The 9,331-nt window shown below is 59.7% G+C and overlaps 3 protein-coding genes across 14 annotated transcripts in view; 1 reads left to right on the forward strand and 2 right to left on the reverse strand.

Moving 5' to 3' along the window:
- Syngap1 (synaptic Ras GTPase activating protein 1) overlaps positions 1-778 on the reverse strand; it is a 30,282-nt gene extending 29,504 nt beyond the window's left edge. For 4 of the 7 annotated variants that reach the window (XM_031348606.1, XM_031348604.1, XM_031348603.1 and 1 more), the window contains exon 1: positions 514-644. In XM_031348606.1, the coding sequence (XP_031204466.1) occupies positions 514-580 (67 nt within the window). In that variant the 5' untranslated portion in view covers positions 581-644. Of the gene's footprint in view, positions 1-374; positions 391-513 lie in introns of those variants that run through there. The other 3 variants (XM_031348605.1, XM_031348610.1, XM_031348607.1) reach the window with 3 other exon arrangements.
- Positions 1-4,138, forward strand: part of Cuta (cutA divalent cation tolerance homolog) — a 9,283-nt gene extending 5,145 nt beyond the window's left edge. The window contains exons 1-6 of one of the 3 annotated variants that reach the window (XM_031348627.1): positions 2,505-2,634; positions 3,007-3,215; positions 3,314-3,373; positions 3,486-3,531; positions 3,634-3,683; positions 3,907-4,138. In XM_031348627.1, the coding sequence (XP_031204487.1) occupies positions 3,034-3,215; positions 3,314-3,373; positions 3,486-3,531; positions 3,634-3,683; positions 3,907-4,033 (465 nt within the window). In that variant the 5' untranslated portion in view covers positions 2,505-2,634; positions 3,007-3,033 and the 3' untranslated portion in view covers positions 4,034-4,138. The other 2 variants (XM_031348626.1, XM_031348625.1) reach the window with 2 other exon arrangements.
- Positions 4,139-4,220: 82 nt separating this feature from the next.
- On the reverse strand, positions 4,221-9,219 carry Phf1 (PHD finger protein 1). Of its 4 annotated transcripts, XM_031348622.1 has the most exons (16): positions 8,952-9,216; positions 8,668-8,717; positions 7,830-8,004; positions 7,663-7,744; positions 7,471-7,566; positions 7,107-7,207; positions 6,861-7,009; positions 6,643-6,738; positions 6,402-6,470; positions 6,152-6,275; positions 6,006-6,073; positions 5,806-5,910; positions 5,520-5,688; positions 5,334-5,428; positions 5,010-5,090; positions 4,221-4,838 (listed from the first exon to the last, which is right to left on the reverse strand). In XM_031348622.1, exons 3-16 carry the CDS (start codon positions 7,986-7,988, stop codon positions 4,550-4,552), a joined length of 1,683 nt encoding a protein of 560 aa, XP_031204482.1. In that variant the 5' UTR covers positions 7,989-8,004; positions 8,668-8,717; positions 8,952-9,216; the 3' UTR covers positions 4,221-4,549. The 4 variants fall into 4 exon arrangements, with proteins under 4 accessions (XP_031204482.1, XP_031204483.1, XP_031204481.1 ...); XM_031348623.1 differs by having other exon boundaries at positions 5,010-5,087; positions 8,668-9,219; XM_031348621.1 differs by having other exon boundaries at positions 5,520-5,910; positions 8,668-9,219.
- Positions 9,220-9,331: the final 112 nt, after the last annotated feature.

The following is a 9,331-nucleotide window of genomic DNA, read 5'->3' on the forward strand; positions in this document are numbered from 1 at the left end:
CACCCTCTTTCTCCATCTGGACCCTTCCCTCCCTCCATCCTCCTCTCTTTTCCTAAGTCCTACCACCCTGAGCCCCTCAGCAAATTCCCTTCCCACCTTCTTGGTCTCTCACGCCGCCCGTGTTTTCATTTTCCCCTCTACCCTCTCCTAAGACCGTGCCTCTATTTCCTTGGTAATTTCCTCCTCACTCAGCTCCCAAGCCCAGACCATTTCTGCAGCCTTCCCCCAAACTCAGTCGTTCCTTCTCATCCCTTCCTGATGCGATCTCCCCTCCATCGTCACCCCCTCAGACCCCTTGAAAAAGCCCGTGTCCCAGCCCCTCTATCCCTTACCTACCCCTATGCCTCTAATCCCTCCTTTCCCGCTGTTCCCACCTCTGCCTTCCCAGCTCTCCCCTCTCCCTCCATTTCAGCCGCTCCTTCCCCTCGGTGGCCCTGGCCCTCCCCCGCCCCCGCCCCTCCCCCTCTTCCCCCCCCCCCATTTGGCCCTCCCCTACCCTTACCACCACCGTACCTCTGAAGGGGGCATAGGACATCGCGGGGATGCTCCCCCGATGGATGGAGGCTCGAGACCTGCTCATCAGGCCTGAGGGGGAGGGGGCGGGGGGACGGGGGAGAAAAAGAAGAGAGAAAGAGGGGGAGAGAAAGGGGGAGAAGGAGGAGGTGGAGGAGGAGGAGGAGGAGGAGGAGGAGAGAGGAGGAGAGAGGAGCGGAGAGGAGCAGAGAGGAGGAGAGAGGAGGAGGAGGAGGAGAATAAGAGCCAACGGCAGCAGCGGCAGCAGAGAGAGATGGGGGGCGGGGGAAGCGAGCTAGAGAGGAGAGAGCAGGAGGAGGAGGGAGAGACTGCAGCCCCCACCCCTACTCAGGGAGACCCGGAAAAGAGAGAGCGAGGGACCCCTGACTCATACACACCAGAGACGGCAGTCCCGCAGAAGCTGACCCAAGACCCTGGGACAGACCCCAGACCCAGAGAAAGATACTTTACGACCTCACCCCTCACTCCATACTCAACAAATTGGGTCTCACATATCCAAATCTAGAAGGAAAGAGACCTCTGAGCTCAGACCCCACCCCCCTAAATTAAAGTAAGGAGTCAGGGATATGGGAATCCAGTGTCAGCAAGGTCCTCCAGACCCACGTTCATCTTATTCGAACCCTGGACTGGTCGTTTGGGGGGGACCCAAAACGTAGACCTAGACCCCAAAGAAAATGATGAAGGCAATGTCAGAGAGAGCCCCAGGCCAGAATTAAATTTTAGAATCTAGCTAGAGGTAAGAAACCCCACATTCATATCTCAAAGAAACTGCAAACTTGGGGAGGAAGCAGGAGACATTTGGCTGACCCAAAGATGAAGATGACCACATAGAGATCTAAAATACATTACATCCGAAAGATCTGAGTTAGTGATCGCGGGGCTCAAATCCCTGAAGCAACTCGCTAGGTAACTCAGACCCTAGGAAGGGCCCCAATATTGGACCCCCGCCCCACTCACCTACACAAACAAGAATCTCTGAGACCACCCCCCCACACACACTCAAGAGGAAAATACAGGAGCCGAACATCAGCCACCCACGCCAAGGACCCCAGACCTTGGAGGGAGGGCTCATATTTGGGCGGCAGAGCCCTTTTTCCTGCTGCCTCCTCCCTCTTGTCTGGCCTCTCACTGGTCCCCTCTCCATTTTTGGGTCACTGGATGTGTTTAGGCTCCAGGGAGGTTATGTAGGGCAGGTCCTGGCTCCTTGGGGAAATGGATGAAGGTAAGGAGACCCAAGACCGAGAGGTGGGCCAGTCCTGGGGAGAAGAGTCAGCAAGGGAGGAAGAACAGGGCCACCACTCTGAACTCTAACCTGCAGCTCTCATTTCCCCTTCCCTCTCTCATCTGCCAGTCGGTCTGTCCTAAGCTTTTGGGTTCTCGGGTTTTCTCCCATCCCCCAGCAGCCCATTCACAGGTGTCCCCCGGTGCTTTGAGAAGGTGTCTTTGCTCAAGCAGCCATGGCAGTGCCACGGTCTGAGCCTGCCTCATCACTGTCCCCCTACCCAGGGACAGCTGGCTTCTCAGCTCGGGGCTCACGCCAGGGCGGAGTGTGTGTGTGGGGGGGGGGGGGGGGTGGATGGACACACTGTCCCCACCCAAGGCTGCTCCGACGCTCGCATGGCTCCCCGCCCGTCAGCGCGGGGAGGGAGGGAGGGAGGGAAGGAGGGCGGGAGGGGTGCTGTTACTAGGCACACTCCGGGGCTCAGGACGACTGCCCGGCCCCAGCCTGACGCAGCGAGAGCGCGGGTCGCCAGGTCTCGCGTCACGTGGCCGGGGAGGCGGCCCGGCGATTGGCCTCCGCTCGCGCGCGGCTCCCGAGGCGGCGCCGCGTGAAAGGACAGGCATCGTCACGTGACGGCGGGCCGCCGCAGCGGCGTGTTTTTTTTTTTCCTCCCTCGACCCCCGCCAGCGACCGGGCCGGGGCTTCACGGAAGTGGGCGGGGCCGCTTGGGCGCACGTCCTCAGATCGAGCTGCGGATTGGCAAGGGGCGGACCCGACGCCCCGCCCCCTTGAGGGCCGGGATTGGCCAGGTCTGCGGGAAGGCGTGGCTGCTCCTGTCACGTGGTGCGCCCTGTTTTCTCGTCACGTGGCTGCTGCAGGTAAGGGGAGGCCGCTCCGCCTGGGCTCGGGGGATCTTCCTCCGTGGAATGAGCGGCCTTTGATTTCTTCTCTGCTCTACCAGCGCGGGCTGCATGAACTGGGGGCGGGCGCCCGGCCTCCTGCTCGGCGGAGGGGTGAGTCTGGCCCCGCCCCTTCCGGTCTCGAAGCCTTCGCCGAGCTTCGGCCGCCGAACAGAAGGAGCAGTCTGTCCCAAGTGTCTTTTTAAGTTTCAGGGACATTTTTCTTCCTGGTGCAGAAAGAAAAGGCGGGGCAGAGGCTTGGTTGTCTGCCCCTCTGGGCACCCCACCCTGGGGCGCAGTTTCCTGGGGCAGTTGTGGGGACGCTGAGTCCGCCCCCCTCCACTGCTCCAGGCCACGCTGCTCCTGTCGTTTCTTTGGATGCCTGCGCTACTGCCGGTGGCTTCCCGCCTTCTCTTGCTACCCCGAGCTCTGCTGTCCATGGCTTCTGGAAGCCCTCCATCCCAGCCCTCTCCGGCCTCGGGCTCCGGCTACGTTCCGGGATCAGTCTCTGCAGCCTTTGTCACTTGTCCCAACGAGAAAGTCGCCAAGGAGATCGCAAGGTGGGGACCTCGGCCGGACGAGGTTGGGGGTAGGGGAAGGGTGCCGTCCCTGGGCTGCTAGGCCGTGCGCACTCAATCTGATCTCACTTCACCCTCAGGGCAGTGGTAGAGAAGCGCCTGGCAGCCTGCGTCAACCTCATCCCGCAGATCACATCCATGTGAGTTGTCAGTCAGAACCTTAACTCTAACTTGAGGAGGGGCGGAGAGCTTTTTCTGGGAGAAATCTTCCGTTCCCAAGACTCTGTTCCTTTCTTTCTCTGACCTCTTCAGCTATGAATGGAAAGGAAAGATAGAGGAAGATAGTGAGGTGCTGATGGTGAGAAAACTGCCCTCCTGCCCGGTTCCTTTGACAGCTCTGGCCCTCATCCGACACCCGTTCCACCCTTTTGGTTGAACTATGTCTGTCTTTGCCCTTTAGATGATTAAAACCCAAAGCTCTCTGGTCCCTGCGCTGACAGAGTTTGTTCGGTAAGAACTTTGGAGGTTTTCTTTTTGGTGGTGGGACTGGGGGATGGACCAGGCAGGGCCTTGAGTGTTCCGGGCAAACACCTGCCACGGAGTGAGAAACTGACCCCCAGCTTCTGAGGTGGACACTGTGCGGTGGACTTAACTGGGGAGAGGGAGTCCAGGGCTGGTGTCCTAGGGGGTGTGTCTCTGGGTGTGTGAGTAATGGCGCCCTGTGATTCCGCAGATCTGTGCACCCTTATGAAGTCGCCGAGGTGATTGCGCTGCCTGTGGAGCAGGGAAATCCCCCGTACCTGCACTGGGTGCACCAGGTCACAGAATCGGTCTCGGATTCTGGCACAGCCCTACCTTGACGAGCCCTGTTCCTGCCAGGGCTCCCCCTACCCCTACCCCTCTGTTTAATGCCCCCTGGCTTCCACGTGATGACCAAGCCCCCAATAAATCCTCTCCTGCTCTCCGTGCCTTTTCTCTTGTGACATGGATATTGTCAGTTAAGATGGAGCGGGCCTCTGCCCATCTTTCAAAATGACTCATGCCTGCTACGTTTATTTGTCTTTATTACAGTCATACAGTCTGGAATCCTGGACCACCCAACCTCCCCCACAACCTCTAATCCCAGGGGTTAAATAGTCTTAAAAAATATCTCAAAAGCTGTAACAAAATAACATCAAAGGAAATGGGGGGGGGGGGTTAGGAGTCATGAAGGGGCAGAGAAGAGGACCTCTTCCCCACTCCCCTGGATTCCAGCCTGGGCAGGAGGGAGAACTACTCCCTGTCCCTCCAGGTACATCCCAGCTGTAGGTGAGGTCAGAGGTCAGGGCAGAAAGTGCCAGTGTGTGGATGGGGAGGTGAGCAGAAGAAGTGAGCTGTCAGAAGATGCCCCCTCCTCCCCACTCCACCAGGTACTGCACAGAGCCGTCAGGCCGCACTCTTCGAGCAAGGACCCTGACAGGGTCCCCTCGGGACAGGTAGCTAACCCCACCTCGGACTCCTCCCCCGGTCCCCGGAGACAAACTACGGCACAAGGGAGAAGGGGGTAGCGGGTGTCTGGAAAGGCCTGGGGTCAGGGCTGGGACTGAGGAAGATGAGGCAGTCACTGAGTGGGGAGAACTTCTAGGGATGTCTGTGGGGAAGCCAATGTGAAGTTCCAGAGGTGACCTGGAAGAGAAAAGACAACAGTTAAAACCAGAGAGGCCGGATAGATGTGGGTGGCTTATGCCTTTAATCCCAGCAGTTAAGGCAGGAGGGTGGCCATGAGTGATGCTGGTCTGGGCTTGAGAGACTAAGAAGCCTGAAAGGAGGGATCTGGTGTTGACAGGATAGACTCACCTGTCTGGGGGTTCACTGTCCCCAGAGGTCCCTGCAGTGCTGGCAGAAGGGTGGAAGGAAGCGAACATCCGAATGGGGCTGCTGAGGGTGGGGGACAGGCGAGTCAGCGCCTGCGCGGCCAGAAGGCTGGGCAGAGCCCGCATTCCAGCGCCCGAGCGAGAGGCCAGAAGGCTGGGCAGCCCCAGCGGCTGCCTCTACACATACATCTCTTTGGGACAACAACGAGAAGTGAAAGTGGAAGGGGAAAAGAGCTGCCGGTGAGAGTCTGGAGAAGGGAATGACTGGGGCACATCTGGACGGGGCACATCTGGACCAGGCACTGACCTGGGCAGACAGCGGGCGTCTGTGGGCCGGAAGTTGTAGCCGCTGCTGCCCTGGTAGCTCTGGTTAGGGCTGGGGGGTGGTGGAGACACTGAGGCCTGTAGGAGAAGGCAGAGGGACTGAGAGATGACCCTTGGTTCCTTCACACCGCCCTCCCGTTTGTCCCATGGAATTCCCCGGCCCTTGTACCTGCAGGGCCCTCTGCTCCCGGGACCCATGCCGACTGTGCGCTGCTGCGGGTGGCCCCAGTTCCTCCACTCTCCCCTTCTGCCTCCTCCTCAAGGGTTCTGGCTCCGACCTCCGTCGTTTCCCCAGGGGACGTGAGACCCCTCCCCCAGGGCCCTGCCCTGAAGGGAAGCTGTAAGAGGCCTCCTTATCCCCCAGCCCCCTCCCAGGCACCCCAAACCCCCACTTCTTTACATGTACCCTCCAAACAGATCCTTGAGAATGTCCCCATCCCCCCTGGACCAGTGACCTGGTGGGGGCTCCATCTCCAGTGAGAAGCTCCACAGGAGGAGGGGTCCGAGCGTGGAGTCCAAAAAGACATTTCCTCTTTTTAATCTCCCTCCCTGAAATGAAACTGGGACAAGGGGAAAGTCGGCAGGTCCGTTCTGTGGCAAAGTTCCCCTCATCCAGACTAGCACCTCACCCCTGAGCCTCCCTCTTCTGACTCACCGGTCCTTGTGGCTGTTAAGAGCAGAAAGGAGCTGCGAAGAACGTTCTCCCTTGGGCGTGTCTGAGAGCTGGAGGAAGAGGGTAAATGGGGCGAGCGAGCGGGCGTTCCCTGTGCCACCCCCGCCCCCAAACTTTAGAACCCTTACCTCCCCCAGGAGCAGACTGTCCCAATTCTCAGAGGTGAAGGGGAGAATCTCTCGGTCAAAATCGAAATATTTCTTCTTACAGCAAACGCTGAGATGGTAGAGGACAAGATGGGCCACATCCACCCTGGAGGAGCACGAGACTGTCAGCAGCAGGCGCAGGCGCAGCTGCAGCCGTATCAAAGTCAGGAGTCATTAGGGTAATAGGGTGGACAACAGAAATGAGTCACACTGAGGACGCAATCCATCTCACCAGCGAAGCTGTAACCTCCGGACCTTCTCAGGGCCGCCCCGGCACACGCAGCACTCAAATTCATAGAATCTGTACAAGGGCCAGGACAGAGGATGCACCTCACTCAACCCTCCGATACAAGCTGCAAAGGGCTAACTAGTCAGGACTGCGGGTGAGCGAGGGCGGAGCATGGCAGGAAAGCATCCTAGGCCAGTGGGGGGGGTACGGGGGGGGGGGGGGGGGGGGGGGGGGTGCAACTTACCTGTCTCCGTAGAGGAGGGGCTTGCTCAGGCACTGCGTGCAGGCCTCATGGAACCACTGGAGGCAGGTCCGGCACTGCAGCATTTTCAGGTTCCACCTCAAGGGGAAGGCAGCACTTATGGGCCCTCACACAGCCTTCTTGAAATCACGGGGGTCCCCCTCACCCTGGTCGGTCCCCCCACAACACCCATCCCATAGCTTGCCACCCTCCCCACTCACTCCCCAGGGCCTCCGCAGTAACAGTAGCTCTGCTGTCTGTTGCTCAAATGCCCAGCATCCCAGTCAAGCCCTTTCAGTCCATACGGCAGGGAGAGTTTCATGCCCAGCATGGCCCGGGCATAAGGACCCTTCTTCAGTGCGCCTCCCCTCTGCAGAGGAACAGAGGGAAACCTCAGAGAGGCAGGAAAGGAGAAGAGGAGAGATCAAGGGAGGCTCCCACACAAGGGCCAGAGAGGGTCCCTTTACCTTAGTGGCAATCGCAAAGACACACTGACGGCAGACCCAGGATGTGCCCTCTCCTTCTCCAGGGGCTGGGGCCCTGGGGACGTGACAGTCCTGGTGATAAGCTGAATAATGACAATGTTGAGAGTGACCATGGTGTGCACTCAAGTCCTGACCACGGTCCTGCTGTGTGTGCCTTATGTAAGTTACCCCCAAGCCCCCTCAGCCTTGCATGGCCTGTGTCACCTTCACCTATGGATCTCTCTCCCTTGGACTGAGAGATGAGGTGACAGGGTGAAGACTGGCCAGGACAGGAGACATAACTCATGCTACAAGGGAGGGCAACGCAGAAGACCCAAGGCAAACTGCAAGCATCCTGCGCTCTCACCGTGGCGACACTTCTCACAGCTGACCAGCCGGTTCCCAGGGACCACGGTCTCAGAACGACACACACAACAGAGGAGCTCTTCCCCAGGGACAGCGGCTGTGAGGGGACACAGCGTCAAGAGTCCTGCTTCCGACCAGTGTCCCCACCCACTCCAGCTTCGGCTGTCACAGGCCACAGTCTGAAGGGTCTCACCTGGGCTGATGTCCTTCCACAGAACCAGAAACTGGGAATCGTCCTCAAACTGGACCAGACACACCTCCCGAGCACTGTCCACCTGGAATGGATGGCCGGAGATGATAAAATGGGAGCGAGAATCAGACCGGAGGCAGGAAAGCAGTGAGATCAGAGGTGGGTCTCACCTTTTTGATGGTGCCCAAGTACAGCAGCCCATCAGTCCATCTGGCCAGCACATCTTGACCCTCCCAAAGCCGAGGTCTGGGGCCTGAGGTGGGAGCAGGGGAAGCTGGATCCCAAAGAGAGGGGGCACCCAAACGGCTCAGCCGGGGGAGCTGCGCCATTGCATCCTGGGGGGGCCTATCCCAAGAAAGGATGGTTAGAGTTTATGAGTGCTGAGAAAGCTTCACTGTGCCGTTGTCCTCTGCTAGGGATAGAGAAACCCTGACCCTGGCCGAGCATCTCCAACCCCAGGCTCCTGATCCTGTAGAGCCCTAAGGAGGTGGGTCGCTCTGGTCAGCCTCTCAACTCCTCTCCTTTCCATCTCCCCTGCCTAGTTCTGTAGTTTCCCAGCTCCTAGGGACCTCTGATCAAAAAATGTTTGCAGAATCAAGGTTACCGTTTAGTTTCACCTTTCCCAGCTGTTCCGAGGTATCCCACCTGGGGCAATCTGTTGCCCGGAGATGTTTTGGGGGCTTTTCTGAAGACGTTTCCAGAGTAGAAACAGCTGCATCCCCGGGCCTGTGTGTCTTATTTAGAACCACCATCCTGGTGCCAGGTTATTTTAGGTCACCCTCAAATTTGGGGCTTCTTGACCCGGGATTAGATAACTTCCTTGAGTGCCCCAGGAGGGGGGCGTGTCCCTGTCCAAGTCTCTACTCCCCTACACTGCCAGTCCAAGGAGGGACTAGAGTCGCCCCAGCACAAACCCTAAGCTGGGACCAGAAGGCTCTCCCACCCCTTCTTGCGCACCGACCCCCGGCTCCCTGCCCCCCCTCTCCGGGCCTCCCGCCTTCTCCTTACCGGTGACAGCTGGGGCAGCTGGAAGCCAGGTAGGGTCAGACCCAAGAGACCTGGATGAGTCCCCGGTGCGGGAAGACTGAGTGTGAGCGCCGGGGGCGTGCAGGCAGAGGCCAGGGGGTGCCCGGGCCCAGCCCCTCCGTCCTGGCGGCTTTGGGGCGTATGACGCAGCAGCCAAAGCAGCAGCAGCGGCAGGAGGAGTCGACAGAAGGAGGGAGGAGAGTGGAGGGTGGGGAGCACCAGGGGGAGGAGAAGACAGAGGGGCGGGCAGGCAGCACCTCCCTCACCTCCAGCAGGCCCGGAGGGCGCTGCGCTGTTGGGGGCGCGGCCAGACGGGGAGGAGGAGGAAAGCCCTGCAGCCCCCTTTCGGGAGAGGAGGCTCGCTCTGAGGGCAGCAGGAAATAACCTTCTTGGCAGCTAGCCTGCAGGTCAGGGCCGGGCCCCGCCCCATGCCACATCCGTTAGGCGCCCCGCCCCGTGGCCACTCCGGGCTCCGCCTCCGCAGGCGGCACCGCCCTCCCCATTCACGCTTCCTGTCGCCCCGCCCTTCCGCGCACGCGTGACCCCGCCTGCGCGCCGCACCTGGGCACACAGCCACTCCTCCCGCCGCGAGAGCGCTGGCATGGCTGTGCTCCTCCCGGGAGGGGAAGGACGAGGGGCTATTTGG

Source organism: Mastomys coucha, unplaced genomic scaffold, assembly GCF_008632895.1.
Source record: "Mastomys coucha isolate ucsf_1 unplaced genomic scaffold, UCSF_Mcou_1 pScaffold3, whole genome shotgun sequence".
Taxonomy (NCBI): domain Eukaryota; kingdom Metazoa; phylum Chordata; class Mammalia; order Rodentia; family Muridae; genus Mastomys; species Mastomys coucha.

Bases quoted from the DNA above. Each gene is read 5' to 3' on its own strand.
- Phf1 (XM_031348621.1), bottom strand. From the start codon at position 7,988: ATGGCGCAGCTCCCCCGGCTGAGCCGTTTGGGTGCCCCCTCTCTTTGG. The intron at 6,471-6,642 runs GTAAGTTGCACC...GCCCTTGTACAG, and splicing joins CCCCTCCTCTACGGAGACAG to ATTCTATGAATTTGAGTGCT. The intron at 6,276-6,401 runs GTGAGATGGATT...GTGCTCCTCCAG, and splicing joins CGGAGGTTACAGCTTCGCTG to GGTGGATGTGGCCCATCTTG.